Here is a 26748-nt window from a genome sequence, read left to right on the forward strand (position 1 = left end):
TTTTAGTCCTGACTAAATTAAATACATAGGCTATTAATCCTGATTCCTTAAAATGAAAGCCATGTTTTGTTGTTTTGACAACCAAATTAATGACAGACACATATGTCTGCTGTCCCTTTAAGAGCTAGTGCACGGATCCTGAGTTCATTATACGGTCACGTGCGATTTATGCTTATTTAAGACATAACCCACTGTGTTTAGAGTATACTCACCCAGACCGAAATTGACATAATTTTCACATGGTTTTGACTGTTAAAGCGATATAATCCACGAAAAATTACTTTTGTTACCCGGGAGCTGTGTGTGAGGCGGCTTTACTCTATGTGTGCAGAGAAACATCTCTCAGACAGCGCGCACGTACTGAATAGTTTAAAATCGCGTGAATGTTTAAACTGGTAAGACTTAAAAAGACGTGCAAATGGTAAACTTTAGTTACTCATGATGCAATGCTGGCCCGATTATGCAACTGACAATTCCGTCTATCCCGATTCCCGAAACGCGAGAGTGAATTATCACCGCCTGCAGCGCTTAATGATTGCCTTGTGCAACCCATGTTGAGAGACGAGAGAGAGAAGACGCAGCACCGCTGAATCACTCACGCTGTTTGAGAAATTGCGTCTCACAGACAGTTTTAAAATTTGATTTTATAATCTGTGTGGATTAATTTACTAATACAACCTACATGCTAAAGTGAATCAATGTTTGCGGGAATTTCCCGCATTATAAGTGGGAGACCTGCGGGAATGATTCAAATTATGCGCAATACCCGCAATCCCGCGCCGCGCTGTGTGTGTATGTCTATTGCAGGTGTCGTATAGCCTGGGTTAGTGTATGTGTGTGTGTGTCGTATAGCCTGGGTTAGTGTGGGTGTGGGTGTGGGTGTGTGTGTGTGTGTGTCGTATAGCCTGGGTTAGTGTGGGTGTGGGTGTGGGTGTGGGTGTGGGTGTGTGTGTGTGTGTCGTATAGCCTGGGTTAGTGTGTGTGTGTGTGTGTGTGTCGTATAGCCTGGGTTAGTGTGTGTGTGTGTGTGTGTGTGTCGTATAGCCTGGGTTAGTGTGTGTGTGTGTGTCGTATAGCCTGGGTTAGTGAGTGTGTGTGTGTCGTATAGCCTGGGTTAATGAATGTGTGTGTGTGTGTGTGTGTGTGTGTGTGTCGTATAGCCTGGGTTAGTGTGTGTGTGTGTCGTATAGCCTGGGTTAGTGAGTGTGTGTGTGTCGATTGCAGGTGTCGTATCTAGCGCCGCTACACAGCCTGGAACAGCTCTCCATCGCGAGTAACCCGTGTGTGATGCCCACGCCAGCTCTGCCCGCCTGTGACTATCGCCCGTACGTGATCAGCTGGTGTCTGCGCCTCAGGGTGCTGGACGGGTGCAGCGTCTCACAGAAAGAGGGGTTAGTTGCACTACACAGTGTAGACCCTAGTGTCCGTCACACACCACTGTAGACCCTAGTGTCCGTCACACACCACTGTAGACCCTAGTGTCCGTCACACACCACTGTAGACCCTAGTGTCCGTCACACACCATTCCGCATTAAAGCACAGACCATCAACTCCCAGTATGAGGAGATTCAGGGTTTCCCAGTGCTGGTCCTGGCACTCCATCACTTCCATGTTCATTCCGTATGTCTCACTTATGTAACACACTTGATTCAGATCATCCGCTTGATAAGGAAAGATCTCCGTGAACTGAAGTGTGTGTGACTGAGAGCGGTGGAGCGTCAGGAGCATCAGGACTCTACACCACTGGCCTGAACAGTTATCCAGCGCTAATGCTGAAGGGTTATATCTGAATAAAAGCCTAAATTAAATCTGTTCATCATATAAAGCGATCGTGTCTCTTCAGAAAATGAGCTCAATTCATGTAGATTAGTTTTACGATCTCTTTATGCGTAGACTGTCAGTGGAGCGACAGAACGCTCTCAGGTTTCATTAAAAATATCTTTATTTGAGTTCTGAAGATGAAGGAAAGTGTTACGGGTCTGGAACGACATGAGGGAGAGTAATTACTGACAGAATCTTCATTTTTGGGTGAACTAACCCTTCGAGAAAGCGTTACTCATGACTACATTCCTCAATGTTTGCAGACTGAAAGGAGAATGGCTGTACAGTCAGGGCAAAGGTCGCGTGTTTCGCCCCGGTCAGCATGAGGAGCTGGTCCAGTATCTGTCCAACACCTGTCCCGTCACAGCCACATCTGCACTACAGTCTGCAGAGGACGCCAAACTCGAGAAGATCCTCAACAAGCAAAGGTAGCATCCAGAACACTGCATGTAATCCACAGCCTACCTGATCTTCAGTGTGTGTGTGTGTGTGTGTGTGTGTGTGTGTGTGTGTGTGTGTGTCTGCAGACAGCATCAGAAACAGCTGCAGAAAACACGTCTCAGCTGTTCCCAGAATCCCTCTCGGCCCACACATCTACATGTGCATCAGTGCCGGGACCGCAGGAGCCGAGATGAGGATGATGATGAGGATGAGGATGATGAGCATGATGATGTCATTCCTCAGACAGGTCAGATCAGTCACAGACTCAGGGAGGAAGACACTAAACGGTTGTGCCACTTTTCACAGCGCAAATCTCTCGTCTTCAAATCTCTCGTCAATCCGGTTTAGCAGATCCGCTTTCACACAGCCCTGTGAATCAGAGTCAGACTGAGCTTCATTTGCCAAGTTAGTTGTTTCCACTCACAAGGAGCTAATCTTGGTGACAGCAGAAGAAAGTGCAGACCTAGTACAGACATAGCAATTACACAGTAGAAATGAAATATAACAATTATATAAGAAACAAAAATGTAAGTAATGCGATATAATACAGTAGTAGAAATATAGAAATTTCTTTCTTTATATGTGTGTGTGTGTACAATTGTTTTAAAGCTGCATTCCGTAACTTTTTTGGGTTAAAAATTATCCAAAATAAATGTGAGCAAGTACATCACCAGCCAGTGTTCAGAACTCTCTGCTTGCCGTAGCTCGAGTCAGAACGGTACGCTTGTAATCATGTGTCTAACTCCAGTGGCACTGGTGGACTTCCGTGGGAAATTCGAGCATGTCTTTGCGACATTACGTCACATCTGTCCACATCATACCTGTCAACCCTCCTGTTTTTCCTGGGATTCTCCCGTATTTTACCTTGCTATCCCGCTATCATCCCGTATAAATATTTTCCCGTATTTCTCCCGTATTTTTAATCTTTTCTTGCGAAATCTTGCGAAAACAAGGATAATATCGGAAGGGCGTTAAATGTAGTCACGCAATCCTGATGTTATTAACATTAACAATTTGAGAACAGTATAATTTGCACGGTTTGACGTGAAATGATGAGCGATCGTTAGATTTAAATAGGCGTGATTTACTGCAATGCTTTTTCCCCATAGTTGGTCAGAACAAAAGTGGATGTTACTTGTTCAGATTTTCACATTTTCCGGTGAAAATTCTTATGTTGCTCATACTTCCAAAAAGTAGAATCTGTGACTGCGAATGCCAGGATCCACACCGGCGACTGACAGCCGCACATTCTCCTCAAAACATTAATCCATCCGCGCTGTGCCGAGCCGAGGCACAACCCACGTAAAGTTGATCATTCCGTGAATAACTGCAATTGCAGATTTGGAACAGAGATGGCGACAAAGAGGAAAAACTACGGACTGCAGCTTTAATGACTGTACAGATATGTTATTTACAAGTGTACAGTTATGGTAGATCAAGGGCTTCACCGCCTGCTCAGCCCTGCGGTTTCATCTTCATCACACTTCATCACACTTCATCACACTACACACGTTACATTTCAACAGAATGTCAACAGAAACTAGCGGGTCGACATTACCAGACTGTGAAACACAACTGCTTAGCTAACTCGCTCGGGTGAGGGGAATTAGATATTAGTTGTATTATGTATTAGTTCATACGATCATGAAAAAACCTGGAAAAGTCATGGAATTTTGAAATAGCAATTTCCCAAAGTTTTGGAATAAACCCAGAAAGTTTTGGAAAAGTCATGGAAATTTGTTTCAAAATATGTATATAATAGAATATGTTTAAGTGACAATATTGGTTAAACAAACTACAATACTTAACGTTCATTCGATCCGTCCGACTGCGGCATTTCCATCAGATTTCGTTCCGCAGCGTTGAGCATTATAACCAATCGCACACGTTTCCGTTGAGCTAATGAGTGCGATGGCCAATCAGAGGCGTTCAGATTAGAGCTTTGTTCAGTGCTCGCTCTCGCCGAAACTCGCGAATTCTCCCATCATAAATAAGTACAGATTGGATGTAAGAGATTGATGTGTCAGTGTCCTCAGCTTCTGTGATTTTAATGAGAGTTTTGTGAGAGTGCTTAAACTCGCTCTAGACCCGGGTTAAGGTTAGGGTTAGGGTTAGGCCCGAGTTAAGGACAGCCTCACGATCACTCCTGACACTGCACATCAAAAAGAGACACTTTTTAAGTAATCATGAATTTTTAAGTTAAATGAGACAAAATTATCTCTGTCATTTGCCCGGTGCAAGTTGACATCAGTGCTAGTTTTATGGGCATGCTTGCGTTATTGACTGATCTATATGATTCTTTTTGTGATTCAGGTGCTAAATATGCATGAAAACACTGGGCTTTTAGCGACCACAGCTCGTTCTCCGTGAATCTGCTCTTCAGAGTCTTCAGTGTCATATCTCCTGTCGTGATTCTTCCTCCATTATGATTGCAGATGTGGATCCAGGTGTTCAGGTGAACTCGTGGATGTGCGCTGAGACTTCTTCACCTGTGGTCTCTGCGGTCCGGCTTCCACTCGCTGATGAGGACCGGATGATTGTGGAGGATGTGACGGATGAAGAGATGCATCATGGGAGTCTGCTGTCCTCTGAATCTGCCTTCTTACCCTTTAACCCTGCGGTTCATCATCCAGCGTCAGCTCCTGACAGCGGGGAGGAGGAGTTTGAGGATTCCCTGGCTCCTCCCACATCAGCTCAGCCCCGCCTGCCGGGGGAGGAGTCAGGGGGCGGAGCTATCCTCGCCTCTCGCACACATGGATCGGCTGGTTTGGAGCAGCTCAGTCACACAGACGCGCAGTTTAACGGGGATGCCGTGTTCCAGAACGGGTCTGTGGTGGATTGTGGGAAGACTGTGGAGGATTGTGGGAGGACTGGGACTGGGACTGGGACTGGGATGCAGTGTAAAGCACATGACGCTGCTGTGAGGATCCAGGCCTGGTGGAGGGGTCACCACACACGCCACTGTCACACACAGGCCAGAGAAGTGCGAGCCGAGATACGCCTGCGCAGAATGCAGGATCACATCGTCTACCTGACCGCAGAACTGGACAGGTGAAACTCTTCACCATTAAACACTTCATATGTCAAACAATTCCAAAAGTCATCAAGACTTTGTCAGAAAGATTTACTGAATAAAGTTTTATCTTATAGATCCTGAATCATTCTTGTATTTCTGTGATTCGCTGATTAGTTTAAACACTAAAACTGCTTCAACTATAACGTAAGCTTAAAGAGTGTAAAGTATTTCCAAGTAACTATTATGCTTTGCAGGGTGCGCAAGCAACAAGAAGAAGACCGACTGCAGAGACGTGTGCAAGAAGAGGCAGTGAAGTTCCTGTGGAAGCAGGTCAGTATCATGATGGAGACTCGCGTTATCTAAGCCATCTGGGGAATAAATGATGGCCAAGAGAATCTGGCCAGAATATGTGAAGTATCGTTACAGATTTTGGTCACATTTGACATTTGCCCAACATGACAGGGTTAGAGATCAGAGAAACACAAACTACTGGACGAGTGAGAACTTGAAATGGAAGAGGACAAATTATGTTAAAGCTAAATATATTAGCTAGTCCATAGAAAATATCAATTTATAAATAAATATTGTCAGAGTGTTTGTCTTGACTGTTTTTCATTAAGGAAGCTTTAATCTGGTCTAAAAGGAGGGTAGTAACTATTTAAACTCAGAACAGTATGTCATGTTGTTAGGGCTTTGACGGTGGCAGTTTTTTACCACCGCGGTAGTAATGGACCCAAATACCGGCGGTGTTGCGGTTGTTGGGTGGGGGGTGTTTTGAAATAAATAAATTAAACAAAAACAAAGAAACAACAAACTAAAGCCTGTAAAGCATTGAAATAAATATCAGTAAATACTGGTAACTTACATAATATAATAAAGTTGAATCTATTTAAAAAAAAAAAAATTAAGAAAAAATTTCGGTTAATATTTCCACACAAAGGCGCGTGATATAGCCTACCGCTCTGCGCATTGAGGGATGTGGGACACAAGCAGGAAAGAGACCATCGATCTTTTCGAGACCATCATGTTTTCTACTTGTAAAAGGTATGAAGAGCGAATTTTATCTTCTACAAGGGCAAGGCATTTAGGCTGTTTGCGCGCTGCCAGAGAAAGCCAAACTAAAATCACCCGCGGTTGTGAAACGCGCTTTACAAAATGAACTTGACGCTTCTTACCAATTATCATGTCTAACAAGCACAAACTGTGTTAAAAAGAATTTGACTTATAAGTAAAAATGTAGGCTATCTGTCCTACAGCGTTTTTTCTACTTTAACACAGTAAAGAATACGAAAATAATCGACCTAAAAGCGAACAAAGGAAGAAACGTTTATAACGCGTCTTTGGGTGAGACGCGAGTGAAGATATGGGAAAAGAAAAAAGAGATTCATTCCATGCAGGGATGAGTCACGATTTTTTAATATTCGATTAGTTGATTTAATTATAGAATATCTAATGTTCTAATGTCTGTTGTGCGATCATTCTCTAAAATAAAATCTCCATGTTCTGGTGCTGATGCAGTGGTGATGCGTAACCGGAGGGTGACGCTGCCAATAACGCACATAACAGCTGTCACAAAGAACTGGCAAAAGTAATGATTATGAACGTGTCAAAGATAGCAAGGAGACATTTGAATTGTTTATTAATAAAGTGTTTTTTTTGTGTGTGTGTGTCAGTGTCGGGCTGCAAAGATGAAGTTGACGATGCTCACTCTTTGCAGTGAACGCGCCTAGAGAGAAATGCACGGAATACACAAGCATATGCTAGTCGGTTTATTTTCGTTTTGAATTGTTTTGTTTAAAAGTATATAATTCAAGCTTTCTATAAGAATAACTAATGGAATATTTTTAAATTCGCTAATAATCGGGTGACCAGATCGCAAACCAGAATTCAAAGCCGATAAAGCTTATGTTTATGGGCTCACGTAGGCTACAACTCTCTCATTCGTCATGAATTTAAACTTTTCCATGGCTGCGATATTACATTTAATTGCTAACCTATTATTTATTTTGTAAACAAAGCTTTGTGTGTCATAATATTAATGTTAAACAGCATTCATATACAAACATTTTTTTTAGGCGAACTACCGCCGGTACTACTCAGCCACCGCGGTGGCGCTTTACAACCGCGGTGGTGCGGTTGTCAAGTTTACCGGCACAGCCCTACATGTTGTGTGATAAGTGGGATAATGTACAGTAATCTGTTCATTATTGTAAAATAAACCCTGAAGTCCTGATTACCCTGTTACTCAATGTAACCCAGTGTTACCTAGTGTTACTCAATGTAACCCAATGTTACCTAGTGTTCCTCAGTGTAACCCAGTGTTACCTAGTGTTATTCAATGTAACCCAGTGTTACCTAGTGTTCCTCAGTGTAACCCAGTGTTACATAGTGTTATTCAATGTAACCCAGTGTTACCTAGTGTTACTCAATGTAACCCAGTGTTACCTAGTGTAACTCAATGTAACCCAGTGTTCCTCAGTGTAACCCAGTGTTCCTCAATGTAACCCAGTGTTACCTAGTGTTACTCAATGTAACCCAGTGTTACTCAATGTAACCCAGTGTTACCTAGTGTTACTCAATGTAACCCAGTGTTCCTCAGTGTAACCCAGTGTTACCTAGTGTTATTCAATGTAACCCGGTGTTACTCAATGTAACACAGTGTTCCTCAGTGTAACCCAGTGTAACTCAATGTAACCCAGTGTAACTCAGTGTAACTCAGTGTAACCCAGTGTAACTCAGTGTAACCCAGTGTAACTCAGTGTAACCCAGTGTAACTCAGTGTAACCCAGTGTTACTCAGTGTAACCCAGTGTTACTCAGTGTAACCCAGTGTTACTCAGTGTAACCCAGTGTTACTTAATGTAACCCAGTGTTACTCAGTTACTCATGTGTTACTCAGTGTTACTCAGTGTAACCCAGTGTTACTTATGTGTTACTTATGTGTTACTCAGTGTTACTCATGTGTTACTCAGTGTAACCCAGTGTTACTCAGTTACTCATGTGTTACTCAGTGTTACTCATGTGTTACTCAGTGTAACCCAGTGTTACTCAGTGTTACTTATGTGTTACTCAGTGTTACTCATGTGTTTACTCAGTGTAACTCAGTGTTACTCAATGTAACCCAGTGTTCCTTGGTGTAACCCAGTGTAACTCAGTGTAATCCAGTGTTACTCAGTGTTTCTCAGTGTTCCTCAATGTAACCCAGTGTTACTGAGTGTAACCCAGTGTTATTCATGTTTTACTCAGTGTAACCCAGTGATACCCAGTGATACCCAGTGTAACCCAGTGTAACCCAGTGTAACCCAGTGTTACTCAGTGTTACTCAGTGTTACTCATGTGTTACTCAGTGTAACCCAGTGTAACCCAGTGTAACCCAGTGTTACTCAGTGTTACTCAGTGTAACCCAGTGTTACTCAGTGTTACTCAGTGTTACTCACGTGTGGAGCGAATCATAGAAACCTCTCGTCTGTTTTCAGGCCTTCCCACTTTGCTCTCTCCAGCACGGAAAAGCTGTTCTAATATTAATCCGCGTCCTAAAGCTCTTTCCTGATTAATCTGAGAATCGCATGCATTTCGAACTGAGGTTGCTTGTCAACTATAACCCTTTCCTTGACATCACGAGATCGAAAATATTGTGCAGCCCTAGAGACGAAACTACAGAATCTCTACCGATTGACACATTTCTACAGATTGAATATTTCTGACTGTGTTTATCCAACAGCTTCAGGTTGTGCTGGAGTGGCAGTCGTCTGTGAACGAGAGCTCTGCATTCAATCCCAGCATTCCTGCTGTCGCTCCGGTCAGCACTGAGATCTCCATTCCGGAGTCCGGTTTCCATTCCCTGGGAGAGAGACAGGCAGCGCCGGACACCAGCCGGATCAGAGCCGGATCCCCAGCGCAGGTTCTCAGCCGGATCTCAGCCGGACCCCCAGCGCCGGACACCACCCGGATCTCACCCGGACCCCCAGCGTCGGACACCAGCCGGATCTCACCCGGACCCCCAGCGTCGGACACCAGCCGGATCTCAGCCGGATCCCCAGCGCCGGACACCAGCTGGATCTCAGCCGGATCCCTGGTTCTCTCGCTCGGGTCGGGGACTCAGGCCGCTGGAGACAGTCTGTTACAGCAGTATCTCTCATCCGTACAGCAACTGCAGGAGGAGGAGGAGGGAGACACAACATCTGATCTCTCTCCTCAGGGAAAACAGGAGCGCTTTTCCTGACCGGAGCTGGACGTTTGGGCATCACAGGACATCAGACTGATGAGACCCCATGCCTTCGTGGATGAAGCTTTGGCTTTTCTTGACGATCATCACTTGACTTCAATAGACTTGTCTTTTTATTTCCATATTACATTAATGTCATCCGTCAAACACTCTGATTGAACAAGGTTGTGTGTTTAACTCAATGACTTTTATATGACTGGCCACTGCTGCCTTTCGTCTCTAACAGTGTAGAACATGCATTTACACGGTTGGAATATCAGTATAAAGCTTTCTGTCAGAAGTCTTTGACGTACTTCACATATTCACTTACCCAGAGTGCCGAGCTCTTTCAGTCCACTTACCAGTCGACTGGTTCCCTTAAACGTAACGTCTGGACGACACAACCAGAAATAGCCTTGAACTGTAGAGGAGCATGTAGGTGTGTGGAATAAATGTGAATTTATGTGATAGTTTGAACCTGTTGAGAGTTTAATAGCCTTTATCATAAATATTTGTATGTGTGCATCTGGATATTTACAGTATGTGCTGCAACAGCTGTTCTGTGTGGCATATGCAATAAGTGTTAATTTATTTCACATTTTAATTATTTTTTCTATGTCATATATTTACCAAAACCTTTTTGAAAATAAAGTTTTACTTTCCTTCACCATTGTGGTCATTCCCATCAAGAGGTTAGAAAGAAAACATGTTTTGTCCTGCACCAAAAGGTGATTGATTAATAACATCACAGACGTTACAGTGAACACTGCTGACTCTACAGGACCAGCTCTATGATTCTACACTCGTCTCCTATGGCTGATACAGGGGTCAGAGGTCACACTCTCTCCATCTCTTACCCCATCCTGACCCTTCCGGCGGGTGAAGCAGGTCCGATGGCGTTTCAGGCTGAGTATTCGGAGCATGTGTGGACCAATCAGTGGAGGTTTTCTCAGACATCTTCAATGTCTTCTGAAGGGGTGATTCTGGACTCCACTGCTGCTTCAGTGTATATCTAATGAGGGATTATAATCAAGGTATTAATCAATATTTTTCCTTCTAAATATCACATGAGTTGAATGACTCCTCTAGGCTTGTGAGATTTCACTTAGTTCTAGAAGTTACCAGTGTGATCACTGAAATGTTGCTTTCATGTATTCTCTAATGTCTGTATGAATGACTGAGAGGACACTGGGGGTCCGGCTCTAATGCCAGGAATGCAGTAACAGTGCTTGCTCATTTAGCCCGGCCTACAGAGACGACATATGGACTTCTTCAACATGTGTCAATATATACATCTGTTTTTATGGGGTGCCCTGAGCTGTGGTCACATGGTTGATGTCTATAGTTTAAGGGACCATTTTGTAGATAAACCTTTACTTTACTGCATTAGATTAAAGTGTCCTCTCCTTGAGAGAAAGATCGTATTATCTTGATGTTTTGAGACGACTCTCCTGTTTATAGTTAGAGCCTGACCAAACCCAACCTTGAAGAAACCGTGTGTGTGTGTGTCGGTGTGTGTGTTATAGGAGATTGACTGAGTTGTTGTTCTGGACATGTTGGCCCTCAGCAACCCCAATCTGCTACCTGGAAGGTCATGACGTGCCTCACTTCAGGGTTTACAGTCTAACTTTGTGTCTTCAGTCGACACAAACACTAGCATTAACACTAACACTTACACCACTAGGTGGAGCTCTTTATCTACAGGGATCATATGAGTTTGTTCTTGTGATTCATTTAACATGAATAACCTGTTTTTCCTTTTGTGCTGTTTCTTCATATTTTATGTCATATAGACTAACCTTATTCGTTCGTTAATTCATTTACATTGTCTTGAATTGTAGATGTGGATTATCTGGTTCAGTAGTTTTCTAAATGGTGTTGTTGGATTGATTAGGATCAGTCAATAATCTCAATCTCTCAATAACAGTAACGGAACTGTTCAGTCTATGAAGATCTTGATGGTCTGTTCCCTGATCAGGCGCACATCTGAAAACAGGAGCCGAATCTCTCATCATGTTGTTTTAATTATATTTTAATTACATAAATGATTTATAATGCTGGTGCGTGTAATCCTGAAGTATTAATGAAGGCGTGTCCTGACGTCACGGCGCACGTCACGCGCTAATAAGTTCTTCAGAGAGTGTCGCGTCGCATCATTCAGATTAAACGCTCAGACGCGCGTCACGGCAAGAGAACATGATAATTGACAGAGTTTCTGAGGAATTCTCGGGTCTTCTGGACCTGGACACCGATGTTATGACCAGTCCGGTCCACCTGTGGTCGTTCTACGGTTGTTCTTCTCCCACAGAACCGAACCTGTGTGCCGGGTCGCCGAACTCGGACTCGGACCAGAGCTGGAGCGATGCGGGAAGCCCGCGAAACTCCGCCAACGGTAGGAAATAACGAATCACGATGTCATACCTATAATTAATAACGAAAAATGTAATGAAATCTTAATTTAGCGAACTGAATGGGAGTCAAGAAAAGAATGTGTTGGTGAATAAAACCTATAGCGCAAACTTGTCATACAAGTTAGTCATTTAATGTTTTTTCCCCCCTAAAATCATAACTGATCATAACTTATTTTTAAAGCTATTTACATAAAAATGTAGATTTTCCTCATTTAAATCTAAAAAGTATAACTGATTACCTCTTTTACTATTATTTAAGCTTGTGCAACTAGACTGTCAAAAGTATGTTATTCAGTGTTTCAGAGGACAGTAATTAAAGGGATTAAAGTAACTTGTGTTTAATTGTTGAAGAGCGTAAACGGAGTCCCTATCAAGGTGTTCGAGTGAAGAACACAGTCAAAGAGCTGATCCTGCAGAAGCGACATCACGACATCCAGGTGCTTATATCACATATTATTTCGTGTTTTATGACGGGGTTTATAAATCCACAGTGCTGTATCTGTATTGTATTATTAATGGACATAATTGTTTGCTTCTTCACAGGCTCAGCAATATCAATTTGAAAGTGAATATCCGGGTAACTACATCACTGTTTGCAGTTACGAGCTCTAATTGTACAAGGAAGTTGTTTGTCAAAAATGACTGGAAAATTAATTTTCTGTTTTATTGCAGCCGTGACTCATTTGCTGCAGGGAGAGAAGAGGCAAGCGGAGAGTCCGTCTCATTATCCAGCGAAACGAGTGCGAGTCACAGACGGAAACATTCTGGTGCGTTTAATATTCAGTGTCATCTTTCTGTGATTCTAATGGAAAAAGATCTGTGTGTGTGTTATACAGTTAATAAGAATCTTAGCGTAGAGTAGAGGTAATTTTAAATACATTTTAGTTAAATTAGTTTTGAAACTTCTCAAATCCGAAGCAAGAAACAATCTAGTGCCGATTGGTGTTGTGTGGTGATGAACCCGTACAGTCCAACAGTCAGCACTCAGTGTGTGTGTGTGTGTGTGTGTGTGTGTGTGTGTGTTCCCTGCTCAGTAACCCTCAGTGTGTGTGTGTTAGTACTGATGTAGAGTTCCCTGCTCAGTAACGGTTGAGCTCTTGCTGTGTGTTTCTCTCAGTCTGCTTGTGTTCGCGGTGAGAACTCACTCTACAACACTGAGATGCTGGAGGACATCGGCGAGGTGCTGTCCATCGAGTCCGTGAGCGTGAGCGGATGCCCAGCGCGTGTGTGTCGTGAGTCTCTCTCTGAAGCTGAGAGTGTGTGTCGTGAGTCTCTCTCTGAAGCTGAGAGTGTGTGTGGTCCAGCTCGGGGTCAGGAGTCTCTTCTGGGCCTGTTCGCTGAATCTGAGAGTGTGTGTCGTGAGTCTCTTCTGCCCCTGTACACTAGCTGCTCTTACACACACTCCATCCCAGCGCACACACACCATGTGACCCCAGTCGTCCCAGTGTCCTTCTTCCAGTGGCAGATCCAGCAGGAGGAGCAGAAACTGGCGGCTCTCAGTCCTGTGGAGCTCAGCGCTCGAGACGGAGACGGAGACACGTGAGTCTTCAGATCATTACTGATGTGCTAACGCTCCTCAGAGTTAGAGAATCACATACTGAGAATCAGAGAATCATGACTGTTGTCTGATTCGCAGGTTCTTGCACATCGCAGTGGCTCAGGGCAGGAGAGCTCTGGCTTACGTCCTTGCCAGGAAAATGGCCGCCATTGACATGTTGGACATGAAGGAACACAACCAGCAGGTACAGCCCTGAGAAATCACTCCCTTAACCGATGGGATTACCTGTAAAAACACACCTGTGTACACACCCTGTTATTACTGTTACTCATCTGATCTCATGCTTCCTCCAATCAGAGCGCATTCCAGGTCAGTGTTGCTGCAGATCAGCACCTGATCGCACAAGACCTGCTTTCTCTCGGTGCTGAGATCAACACCCTGGACTGCTGGGGCCGGTCCCCGTTACACGTGTGTGCTGAGAAGGGCCACGCCCCCACACTGCAGGTACTTCCTGTTACTCCGCTCCCACACTGTTTTGCCACGCCCCCACACTGCAAGTACTCCTGTTACTCCGCCCCCACACTGCAGATACTTCCTGTTACTTCGCCCCCACACTGCAGATACTTCCTGTTACTCCGCCCCCACACTGCAGGTACTCCTGTTTCTCCGCCCCCACACTGCAGATACTCCTGTTACTCCGCCCTCACACTGCAGGTACTCCTGTTACTCCGTCCCCACACTGCAGGTACTCCTGTTACTCCGTCCCCAAACTGCAAGTACTCCTGTTACTCCGCCCCCAAACTGCAAGTACTCCTGTTACTCCGCCCCCAAACTGCAGGTACTCCTGTTTCTCCGCCCCCACACTGCAGGTACTCCTGTTACTCCGCCCCCACACTGCAGGTACTCCTGTTACTCCGCCCGCCCCCACACTGCAGGTACTCCGGTTACTCCGCCCCCACACTGCAGGTACTCCTGTTACTCCGCCCCCAAACTGCAAGTACTCCTGTTACTCCGCTCCCACACTGTTTTGCCACGCCCCCAAACTGGAAGTACTCCTGTTACTCCGCCCCCAAACTGCAGGTACTCCTGTTACTCCACTCCCACACTGTTTTGCCACGCCCCCACACTGCAAGTACTCCTGTTACTCCACCCCCAAACTGCAAGTACTCCTGTTACTCCACCCCCAAACTGCAAGTACTCCTGTTACTCCACCCCCAAACTGCAAGTACTCCTGTTACTCCGCCCCCACACTGCAGATACTTCCTGTTTCTCCGCCCCCACACTGCAGATACTTCCTGTTTCTCCGCCCCCACACTGCAGATACTTCCTGTTTCTCCGCCCCCACACTGCAGGTACTTCCTGTTTCTCTGCCCCCACAGTGCAAGTACTCCTGTTGCTCCGCCCCCACACTGCAGATACTTCCTGTTTCTTCGCCCCCACACTGCAAGTACTTCCTGTTTCTCCGCCCCCACACTGCAGGTACTTCCTGTTTCTCCGCCCCCACACTGCAGATACTTCCTGTTTCTCCGCCCCCACACTGCAGGTACTTCCTGTTTCTCTGCCCCCACAGTGCAAGTACTCCTGTTGCTCCGCCCCCACACTGCAGATACTTCCTGTTTCTTCGCCCCCACACTGCAAGTACTTCCTGTTTCTCCGCCCCCACACTGTTTTGCCATGCCCCCACACTGCAAGTACTTCCTGTTACTCCGTCCCCACACTGCAAGTACTTCCTGTTACTCCGCCCGCACACTACAAGTACTCCTGTTACTCTTTCTATTCACACTACGATTGAATGGAACCTCAACCACTAGATTATCATATTTATTAAATTATTTTATTCCGAAGAAGCTTTCGCTCTTCAGACTCACTTCAAACATCATAACGGTTTCATAACGGACCTATGACTGCTGTGTGGAAAACGTGGATGGAATTGAGGAATCCAGTCATAAAAATGGAATTTACTTCATAACGTGGAATTTTCACGGATAGATTTTTGGATTAGTAAATAATCAGCAGGTCAGTACACTTAAATCGTGATATAGAGTAGAGTCTCTGAATATTAAACCGCAAAAAGTCTACTTGCATATGAATCCTGCATGGTCTGTGTGAATGAATGGTTTCATTTCCCACACACACACACAAATGCACACTGTGACGCTCGCTGTGTTTTCATATTCATCCCGTTATGAATGCATGAACTTCATCTCCAAAGCCACTCGCATTTTACCATTTCACTTGAGAAAAACTATCATCATCTCATAAACACACAGAAACTCAAAGGTCTTCATGGCAACCCATCATAATAAAAGTTCGGTTTAACTTGAAATTGTGACAAATATACTACTGTTGTACAGTAGAATTGATCTAATCTCAATGTGCTAATAATACTAACACTAATAATTATACATTATCATTTAAACTTAATTTTTTTTGTGCAGCACTTTGTTTGACAAAAGGGTTAGTTTAATTTCATGATTAAAATAAATTTTGTATTAATGTTTTATGCCTTAATTTGATTGCCATAAAAATTTAAATACACAACATAATTTCTGTAATAAAAAAACTTTTCTTAGAAATCAAATTTTATTTTTAAATTAATAAATTGCTATTATGAATTAAATTAAAAAGACCTGCTTTTTACAATATTTGTGACGATCATTGCTGCCAAGACCGGCAAAACAACAAATCTGATGAAGCACATGACAGCGCAGAATAAACTTACAAGCAGAAAGTTGTTCCGTCTTCGACTGGAGCGCGTCACAAATGAGTTCACTATACTGCGGTAATGAGATCGTCAACTTCATCTCTGCAGCCGACACTGACTCAGAAAACACTAGTTTATTAATAAACAATTAAAATGTCTTCTTGCTGTTTTTATATTCATAATCATTAGGCTATTTTTGCCAGTGGTTTGCAGAAGCTTTATGTGCGTTATATTCCCCCTCAGTAGCCTTAATAAGGCCTAACAAACTGAAAACATTAAACCAAAGTTTTTTAGGTAATGCAATCTTGTTAAAAATGGATTTCATAAAATTGGTATCAAAAAAGTATCGTTCAGGAACTTGTATCGAAGTCAAGGTATTTGTATCGATATTGAACATTTTTAAATGATACCTGGCCCTATTCAACATGTTTTTGTTTTTTTTACTATTAATAAATTGTTGTTAAATTGTACAAGTTTCATGATTTCAATTAATTAGACATGCTTTTCGATTACTTTACTTTAAAAATTTAAATTGACTCCAAAAAACAATAAAACGAAAAAAAACTGAATTTGGGAAAAAATTAAAATGGATTTCTTAAGGCTCTACAACACTTATTAATAAACCTGTGGATTCAGCAGGACTGAATCTGTTCAAAAGCGAAGCTTATTTTATTTTATTTTATTTATCCTTTATTTAACCAGGAAAAGCCCATTGAGATTAAAAATCTCTTTTGCAAGGGAGACCTGGCCAAGATACATTTAAATAGATAAATGCTCCTTCACAACTTGACCTCACTACTCAAACTCATTAATTGACAAGTCAGTTGTTGAATAACTGGTTGACTAGTCAGCCATCCTGGCCCAACCTAACCTACACTTGTGAAGAATGTGTACACAGTGTTTCCTTGTTAGCCTGCGCACGCGTCAGTTAGATGGTGTTATTATCTCATCTATCAACAGTCCTGGTCTATCATTCAATCTTGATGCTCTGTTTATTTTTACCCTGCGCTCGCTAACTTCCTCATAACATGCTTGACTAATATGCATTTCCTCTAAAAAGTGCCATGCAGTGCAGTGGAAAATTCCCCTCGAGCGGCAGCACAACAACGCCTTTGATAAGAGCCCAAAACAACATGCCTGTGTTTCTGCCAGCCATGAAGTGTTGACATGTCGTGACACGCAACCGCCGCTGCAGTCGTTACCCGTCGCGCTACTGTAGCATTCATGCAGAACGCCTCCCTTCTCCCAGAATGCAGTGCATGTTCAGACCTGTTTACTCTCAGTTGTCTTGTGCCTAGCATATATATATTCTGATGAAACTCGCTGTTTCCCTCAGGCCATCCAGAGAAGCGTGCAGACTAGCGGGAGAGCGCTCGATGTGGAGGTGGTCAACTACGACGGTCAGTGAACTCTTCATCTGTCCTGGTTAGCAGTGTTTACTCCCCAGCACATGACCCAGCTCTAACCCTGTGTGTGTGTGTGTGTAGGCCTCACTCCTCTGCACGTGGCGGTGCTGTCCCACAATGCAGCAGTGCAGGAGCAGTGTGTGTCTCAGAGTCCGGCTCTGCAGCAGAAGAGGAAGATGCTCAGCGAGTGTATCGGCACACTGATGCTCATGGGCGCCTCGCTGGAGACCAAGGTGAACACGCTTCAGTCACGCCTCCGTCATGCTAGTCACGCCTCAGTGCCGTCTGTGTTATGTCCCCGACTCACGCTGTCCCATGTTTCCCACAGGACCGTAAGAGTGGGCGCACCGCTGTACATATGGCTGCTGAAGAGGCTAACGTCGAGCTCCTGCGCCTGTTCCTGGATCAGCCCAGCTACTTAGCCATCATAAACGCAAAGGTTAGTGAGAGTGTTGTGTGGCTCTGGGCATCATGTGACCGCTCGCTGGGCATCATGTGACCGCTGTGTGATGTCATCGACAGGCGTTCAGCGGGAACACGGCGCTCCACATGGCTAGCGCTCTGCAGGGTCGCCAGGCTCAGGTAGAGGCGGTCCGCTTACTGATGAGACGAGGAGCCGATCCCAGCGCCAAGAACCTGGAGAACGAGCAGCCGGCCCAACTGGTGCCCGAGGGTCCACTGGGAGAACAGGTGAGAGAGCCGGGATCAGGCTTATATAATCAGTGTAATATAACTTCACTTCACTGGAGGAACGTTGATAAAACTGGTCTGGGCCGTTCAGTAGATGAGCCTCAGGCGCACTGCGTGACTCTAGTTTACACTCACCCTGTTCCTCCTCTTCTCCACAGTTTCCACTCACCCTGTTCCACAGTTTCCACTCACCCTGTTCCTCCTCTTCTCCACAGTTTCCACTCACCCTGTTCCTCCTCTTCTCCACCGTTTCCACTCACCCTGTTCCTCCTCTTCTCCACCGTTTACACTGACCCTGTTCCTCCTCTTCTCCACTCACCCTGTTCCTCCTCTTCTCCACCGTTTACACTCACACTGTCCCTCCTCTTCTCCACCGTTTACACTCACCCTGTTCCTCCTCTTCTCTACTCACCCTGTTCCTCCTCTTCTCCACCGTTTACACTCACCCTGTTCCTCCTCTTCTCCACTCACCCTGTTCCTCCTCTTCTCCACCCTGTTCCTCCTCTTCTCCACTCACCCTGTTCCTTCTCTTCTCCACTCACCCTGTTCCTTCTCTTCTCCACCCTGTTCCTCCTCTTCTCCACTCACCCTGTTCCTCCTCTTCTCCACTCACCCTGTTCCTCCTCTTCTCCACTCACCCTGTTCCTCCTCTTCTCCACTCACCCTGTTCCTCCTCTTCTCCACTCACCCTGTTCCTCCTCTTCTCCACTCACCCTGTTCCTCCTCTTCTCCACCCTGTTCCTCCTCTTCTCCACTCACCCTGTTCCTCCTCTTCTCCACTCACCCTGTTCCTCCTCTTCTCCAGTTTCACTCACCCTGTTCCTCCTCTTCTCCACTCACCGTTCCTCCTCTTCTCCACCCTGTTCCTCCTCTTCTCCGCTCACCCTGTTCCTCCTCTTCTCCGCTCACCCTGTTCCTCCTCTTCTCCAGTTTCCGCTCACCCTGTTCCTCCTCTTCTCCGCTCACCCTGTTCCTCCTCTTCTCCAGTTTACGCTCACCCTGTTCCTCCTCTTCTCCACTCACCCTGTTCCTCCTCTTCTCCGCTCACCCTGTTCCTCCTCTTCTCCAGTTTCCGCTCACCCTGTTCCTCCTCTTCTCCACTCACCCTGTTCCTCCTCTTCTCCGCTCACCCTGTTCCTCCTCTTCTCCACTCACCCTGTTCCTCCTCTTCTCCACCGTTTCAATTCACCCTGTTCCTCCTCTTCTCCACCGTTTATACTGACCCTGTTCCTCCTCTTCTCCACTCACCCTGTTCCTCCTCTTCTCCACTGTTTACACTCACACTGTTCCTCCTCTTCTCCACCCTGTTCCTCCTCTTCTCCACTCGCCCTGTTCCTCCTCTTCTCCACTCACCCTGTTCCTCCTCTTCTCCACCCTGTTCCTCCTCTTCTCCACTCACCCTGTTCCTCCTCTTATCCACTCACCCTGTTCCTCCTCTTATCCACTCACCCTGTTCCTCCTCTTCTCCACCCTGTTCCTCCTCTTCTCCACTCACCCTGTTCCTCCTCTTCTCCAGTTTCACTCACCCTGTTCCTCCTCTTCTCCACCCTGTTCCTCCTCTTCTCCGCTCACCCTGTTCCTCCTCTTCTCCAGTTTCCGCTCACCCTGTTCCTCCTCTTCTCCACTCACCCTGTTCCTCCTCTTCTCCACCGTTTCAATTCACCCTGTTCCTCCTCTTCTCCACCGTTTACACTGACCCTGTTCCTCCTCTTCTCCACTCACCCTGTTCCTCCTCTTCTCCACTGTTTACACTCACACTGTTCCTCCTCTTCTCCACCGTTTACACTCACCCTGTTCCTCCTCTTCTCCACTCACCCTTTTCCTCCTCTTCTCCACTCACCCTGTTCCTCCTCTTCTCCACTCACCCTGTTCCTCCTCTTCTCCACCCTGTTTCTCCTTCTCCACTCACCCTGTTCCTCCTCTTCTCCACCCTGTTCCTCCTCTTCTCCACAGTTTCACTCACCCTGTTCCTCCTTCTCCACCTGTTCCTCCTCTTCTCCACTCACCCTGTTCCTCCTCTTCTCCACAGTTTCACTCACCCTGTTCCTCCTTTTCTCCACTCACCCTGTTCCTCCTTTTCTCCACTCACCCTGTTCCTCCTCTTCTCAACAGGTGCGTCGGATCCTCAAAGGTAAAGGAGTGCAGTCCCGCTCCTGAACACCGACCCCTTCATCCCACAGGAATCGCTGTCAGTCAGGCAGTCCGGATCGTGTACAGAACCATTTGCCACTTCAGGCAGATGTCGGTTGTTTCTATGAAACAGTTTTATCATTGTTCACTACTGAGTAGTTGACGGCACAGGAAAGTGAGAGCAACAGTTCAGAGGATCTGCCTGGCAAGAGAAGAGGAATCCTTGTTATGAGGAGGTGATTCACAAGTAATAATAAAGAGAAAGAAAGTGAAGTCGTACCGTCAGATTCAGTGACTCGGTTAAACAGTGAATCTTCTTCTCTTGTTCAGTGCAGATCTGAAGTGTTGCATTTAGTGTGTAAAGGGTTGTAAACTATAATCTCCAAACAATATAACTATATGCGTATTGTTATTTTTACTTTCAAGGTTTGCATGTTAAACATTATCAACAGAGTCTATCAGAGATGGTAATCAGTAACTTTAAACCCGTTGGACCAGAACGTCCTTGATTGTTGACTCAAGGCGTGTTTCAACATGTCACTTTGGGACTTTCTTCCATTGATTATTAACTTTTTTGTGATTCTCTAGAAGTCCTCTAATTATTATCCTGGATAAATATTCAGATTATCAGTTTGATTCTAACTCTTATTCTCAGAATCAACAGTAACACCTGCATTAAAATATGGTTAATGGGGTTTCTTTATGACAGAGAGAGATAGCGTCAGTGCATTATAACATGATGTTTGTGTGTGTGGTGATGGGTTAGTGTTGTGTGTGTGTGTGTGTGTGTGGTGATGGGTTAGTGTTGTGTGTGTATTATGGCAGGAGTGGGTTTAGTGTTTCCCTGCAGGTCACTTGATATTCTGTAAGTTTGATTTGTCAACCGTAATTCGACCTTAAATAAAGTTTCATTTTCCTCTGTTCTCACGAGTGTTTCAGCTTTCAACACATTTCAGAACAAAAGAGCAGAAAACGGACCCAGACCAGGAAGTAATCGCACTGAATATGAGCAAAACAAGCATACATCTCAGCACGACTTACAGGAACTCATGGGAAAGACCATAGAAAGGCAGTGATAGTGCTAATATTCATCGTACCTGTGACGTTTACGGCACAGTATTCGCCTGTTGAAGCGTTTACCTGGGAAAGTCTCTGTCGTGTTCATCTGATAATAAACTGACCTTTAAATCACAATGACAAAATTCCACATTCATATACGTACAATAGACACACACGGAAGACACTGAAAATAGATGTGGAAAGTATATCCCAGGAGAATCCCCTCACTTATGCAAGTGTTATTTTTACTAGAGGGAAATAAATATGTCATTGTATAAGAAGGTTTCCTCATACTCGTGAGTCTGGTGAAACTCTACAGGACTTCTGGGAACGTCCTAATCAAATCATCAGCTTTAACCTCGACTTCTGCATTTCCTTCTACTATCACTTTTACAAAAACATGAAACCACAATATTCTCGCCGTTCAGCGAACCGCAGGTGTCCGTAACCCTTCCTCACACTGAACAACATTCAGCCTCAATAACTCTGGCTGTTTCAGGAGTAATATCTTAAATGATGTGAATGAGGTTACAAAAAAAACCTGATACAAGCCGGACAAATATTATTCAAATGAAGATCGTCTTCTGGGAATGTGAAGATCATAAACAGTTTCATTGGTCTGGGGGTTTTAAAGTCTGTTTAACCCCAGATTACGTTTCAACCACTGAACGAATGATTGCTCTTTCACCTGAATATTCTCCCTTCATGTCGACAGCAATGACCCGACAGCCGAACTCGATAATAATAAGGAACTTCACGCATCTCAAGCTCGGGTGTGTCTGTGAATGTGCTTTCGGTGTGATCCAGATAAACTGGTCATTCAAGTCTGATCGAGGATTTCAAGTAGTCGGATTTTAAACCATAGATTATTTTAAATGAACAATTTAATATTTCCACATTATATTTTTAGTGGTATTTTTATGTTGTACATTAAATAAAAGCCCCTGCCAGAATATAATTTCCTAGTCTAGTATGAGTGTCTCTCTTGTTTTCTTCTTCAGTGATTTTTAAATAAGCCTGAAAGAGACTTTAAAACAGTCTCATTTATAAAAGTCGAAGTCTAAACTGCTGGAGATCATTAAACTGAAGCCTTTGTACGGTTTCATACTCCGTTTACATCCTTCGGGCCGTTCGCTACATGAGTGTTTAGTGTATAATCTGATATATAACAGGACATCATCTGATATATGGACATAATCTAATATAAAACAGGACATAATCTGATATATGGACATAATCTGATATAAAACAGGACATAATCTGATATATGGACATAATCTGATATATGGACATAATCTGATATATGGACATAATCTGATATATGACAGGGCATCCAGCTCAGAACTACAAAACCGAGTTAAAAGTGTTCAGAAAACTACAGAACACGGGGATATGCGCGACCGACGGTGAGAGGTTTAAATAAAGGGTTTTGAGTGACTAATAATCAACATTTATGCTGATAAAAAATATTTATGTAATGTTATCCATGTTATATTTCATCTGCAACAACAACGTGAACTTTTATAAAGATCCGTTTTACCCATTCACTTTTAAATACATTGTTATGCATTAATATGCGGAGAGTCTCATGAAAGACCGCGACTGCAGATCAACGTGCTTCAGTTCTCTCCGAGACAGGAGAACACTACATTACATTAATTCTGGAGGATTTTATCTTTGACAAGATGATTGACAGGTCAGTTTAAGTGACAAAACTAGACTACATACTTTAGGTGGTGGTATTAGTGTTAATAGCATTAGTATAACTTGGTCGCAGCATCAGTTGTGCTGACAGTGGAACTCCCACTTCCTCCTGCAGGTGCTTCTACTTCCTGTCACATTCCCAGCACTGATGTGTCATCACACACACACACACACACACACACACACACACACACACACACAGTCTTTTTATAGATGATTTGACTAGAATATTCATTGACACACACACACACACACACACACACACAGTCTTTTTATAGATGATTTGACTAGAATATTCATTGACACACACACACACACACACACACACACACAAAACCAAACATTTGATTGGTCAAACAAAGATGTCACAAAGAGTTCATAATTCAGTTGATGGTTTATTCTGGCGTTTGTCATGTTTATACTTACACTAAGATGAAAGGAAGAAATATTACATTTCATGCAAGAATGGATAAGCGCATTAGTCTCATCCACTATCAGACGCTCTGACCTTTGACCCGGCGGTGGTTGAGGAATCTCTGCTGTTGCGCCTCAGAGAACGAGAGAACGAGTCGATGATGTTACACAAGATTGCAACAGAAACTCAGATGAAGTCCTTCTGAAAGTGAAAATGAACATCCGTGCAGACACAGGCGTAACTCTCGGCAACCACGCGGTTACGGCCCGGACCAATCAGGGGCCCGCGTGACTGGAGGACACTGATTGACAGCCGGGGCCCCATATTGCATTTTACTACTTTTAGTCTGATCACATTTTACTTTATCGCAAATTTGATTGAATAAATAATGCCAACAACATATTTTACTGATCACTAAATACATGTGTGAAACGAACAATGATTTTGGTGTAAGTTGTTTTGAATTGGGACTGGGGAATTTCCGGGTCACAGTTCTGATCCCGGATATGGTGAGAACATGCGTATTCCAGGAAAGCCCGGGAAAATGCTGCTATAATGTAAGTGAGCATCTTTTAATGGACCGAGGCCTCATGGGCATCAGTTTGGGTTAGAGAAGTGCTGGGGACAGACACGCATTCATTTTCTCTTTCGCACAGGTCATGTTTTCAAAGACGGTGTACAGCTTACTAATGTAAATAAATAAAAATGTATACAAAAATGTGATGATGATGTCCGACTTGTATTATGAAGAAAAAAGCCTTAAGATTTCAAAAAGCATTAGACATATGACCCACTATTCTGCTTCATAAGTACCATGTTGACAATATAACATGATGTGGTTTAATGTACCTAAACAATGATTACCAAATTTCTCTTCATATTGCTCCTCATAACCACTGAAAACTCTTTCTCTCTTCATATTGCTCCTCATAACCACTGAAAACTCTTTCTCTCTTCATATTGCTCCTCATAACCACTGAAAACTCTTTCTCTCTTCATATTGCTCCTCATAACCACTGAAAACTCTTTCTCTCTTCATATTGCTCCTCATAACCACTGAAAACTGTCTTTCTCTCTTCATATTGCTCCTCATAACCACTGAAAACTGTCTTTCTCTCTTCATATTGCTCCTCATAACCACTGAAAACTGTCTTTCTCTCTTCATATTGCTCCTCATAACAACTGAAAACTCTTTCTCTCTTCATATTGCTCCTCATAACCACTGAAAACTCTTTCTCTCTTCATATTGCTCCTCATAACCACTGAAAACTGTCTTTCTCTCTTCATATTGCTCCTCATAACCACTGAAAACTGTCTTTCTCTCTTCATATTAGCAGAGCGTGCAGCGCGTATTTTTTTCGCCGCCCATGTTAACAGATTAGAGCGTTCACACCGCACGCAGAGGCGGCGCGGCAGCGTGGAGCAGAAGCAGCAGTGCCGCGATCGTTTCGGCGCCGAGTCTATTTTTGCTGCGCCGCTTACGCTGAATTAAAGTGTCAACGCATTGATCATGGCCAAAATACACCGCAGTTTTATCCAAAAAGTGCATTGATGATATCTATTGTGTTTTAAACAGTCAATCAAATGACCAACAGCAATTTAAAAAGAAAACAAATGTCCAAAAACAAACTTGTTGCCAGAACAATAAAAACAAAGATGAACCAAAAGTTATATGAAATTATTAATAAAATAAGCTTCTTGACAAGTCTTTTCTCTTAAATGTATTTGAAATCGAAATAAAGCAATGCCAACTTATCCATTATAGAGTAGGCCTACTCTGTCTGTACACACGCCGCAGTTCAGCCGCGCGTGACAAACGCTGCTAGTGTGACCCCTCATTTACACCGCACACGTCTGCAGCGCATTACGGCTGCGACACGGCTACCGGAGCTGATCGCGCCCATTCTAGTCAATGCTTGTGTTTACACCGGCCGCGACGCGGCGCGTTTCAGAAGCTTCCCAGAAGCGGCTCTCCGCGACGCTTCGCTAAATATAGGCGCCTAGTCTATTTTTGACGGACGCGCGTCCAAGTCGCACCGGGAATACAAAATAAAAGTAAAAAAACGTTGTCAAATTCAAAATAAACACCCTGTGCAAACTCCCAAACGTATTACACACCAATATCCTTGGAGTCTGTATGGTAGAAACTCAAAAATCAAGAAAAACCACGTCGGACAGGCGAATCACGTGGTCTCACGCATCCAGTCGCTCCGCTTCTGAAATGCTCCTGGTGTGAGTTGGCACGGCATGGAGGATGGAATAAAACCTTGTCGCAGACGTAATGCACCGCAGAGGTGTGCAGTGTAAATGAGGGGTAAATGAGGGGTTACGCTCTGCTCGCGTGCAGTGTGAAACCGGCGTAACTCTGTGGCACCGCATAACTATAGATGTGTTAAAAAATAATGAGAATATATATACATATATATCCGAGTCCTGATCGGGAGGTAACGTCCGATTCCGATCGAGTCTGAAAACACGTGATCGGGCCCGATTTCCGATCACGTGATCGGATCGGGACATCCCTACTCATAACCACTGAAAACTGTCTTTCTCTCTTCATATTGCTCCTCATAACCACTGAAAACTGTCTTTCTCTCTCATATTGCTCCTCATAACCACTTTCTCTCTTCATATTGCTCCTCATAACCACTGAAAACTGTCTTTCTCTCTTCATATTGCTCCTCATAACCACTGAAAACTGTCTTTCTCTCTTCATATTGCTCCTCATAACCACTGAAAACGTACTCGGTTACTAACGTAACCTCGGTTCTCTCTAGAAGAGGGAACGAGTACTTGCGTAAGAAAATCTTACGCTAGGGGAAAACCTCTTTTCCTCGAGATATTGAAGCCAAAAATTATCCTTAATTTTGCAATAATGTAAAACGCATTGCAGCAGCATGCAGACATGGGCGAGACAGCTCGCGCGCCCATTGGCTGCTCTGCGGCAACTGCACCAGCCTATCGATAGAGGCTCCTCATGACGTCAGAACCAATGAGGGCGCTTCGCGCCCATTACGTCATGTCCCGCCGAAGTCGGGTGGGGCCAGGGCTATAAATACGGCCCAGAGAGGCTGGTTTGGTCAGTTTTTCATCGCTGAAGCGAATCAGAACATGACGCATGCACGGCAAGATACGCAAGTACTCGTTCCCTCTTCTAGAGAGAACCGAGGTTACGTTAGTAACCGAGTACGTTCTCTTACGAGAGGTCTCTCGTACTTGCGTAAGAAAATCTTACGCTAGGGGAACACAA

At 44.3% G+C, this 26748-nt stretch overlaps 2 protein-coding genes and 1 long non-coding RNA gene across 4 annotated transcripts in view; 2 read left to right on the top strand and 1 right to left on the bottom strand.

The window, feature by feature from the left end:
* cep97 (centrosomal protein 97) overlaps nucleotides 1-10148 on the top strand; it is a 14279-nt gene extending 4131 nt beyond the window's left edge. Inside the window, exons 6-11 of the mRNA XM_082164757.1 lie at nucleotides 1225-1391; nucleotides 2085-2249; nucleotides 2349-2509; nucleotides 4698-5313; nucleotides 5533-5608; nucleotides 8999-10148. Of these exons, the coding sequence (XP_082020883.1) occupies nucleotides 1225-1391; nucleotides 2085-2249; nucleotides 2349-2509; nucleotides 4698-5313; nucleotides 5533-5608; nucleotides 8999-9499 (1686 nt within the window). The 3' untranslated portion in view covers nucleotides 9500-10148. The remainder of the gene's footprint in view (nucleotides 1-1224; nucleotides 1392-2084; nucleotides 2250-2348; nucleotides 2510-4697; nucleotides 5314-5532; nucleotides 5609-8998) is intronic.
* Nucleotides 10149-11011: 863 nt separating this feature from the next.
* nfkbiz (nuclear factor of kappa light polypeptide gene enhancer in B-cells inhibitor, zeta) lies at nucleotides 11012-21243 on the top strand. 2 transcript variants are annotated; one of them, XM_082164758.1, is made up of 13 exons: nucleotides 11012-11873; nucleotides 12244-12329; nucleotides 12436-12469; nucleotides 12565-12659; nucleotides 13010-13431; nucleotides 13529-13634; nucleotides 13748-13947; nucleotides 14357-14933; nucleotides 17431-17494; nucleotides 17582-17733; nucleotides 17829-17939; nucleotides 18023-18190; nucleotides 20303-21243. In XM_082164758.1, the coding sequence occupies exons 1-13, from the start codon at nucleotides 11678-11680 to the stop codon at nucleotides 20345-20347; spliced, it is 2256 nt and encodes a 751-aa protein (XP_082020884.1). In that variant the 5' UTR covers nucleotides 11012-11677; the 3' UTR covers nucleotides 20348-21243. The 2 variants fall into 2 exon arrangements, with proteins under 2 accessions (XP_082020884.1, XP_082020885.1); XM_082164759.1 differs by lacking the exon at nucleotides 14357-14933 and having other exon boundaries at nucleotides 11398-11873; nucleotides 13748-13894.
* LOC309495154 lies at nucleotides 14479-17424 on the bottom strand. The gene is made up of 3 exons (XR_014204568.1): nucleotides 14874-17424; nucleotides 14683-14840; nucleotides 14479-14587 (listed from the first exon to the last, which is right to left on the bottom strand). It is a non-coding gene; the product is annotated as an uncharacterized lncRNA (long non-coding RNA).
* Nucleotides 21244-26748: the final 5505 nt, after the last annotated feature.

Source organism: Leuciscus leuciscus, assembly GCF_965113295.1.
Source record: "Leuciscus leuciscus genome assembly, chromosome: 3".
Taxonomy (NCBI): domain Eukaryota; kingdom Metazoa; phylum Chordata; class Actinopteri; order Cypriniformes; family Leuciscidae; genus Leuciscus; species Leuciscus leuciscus.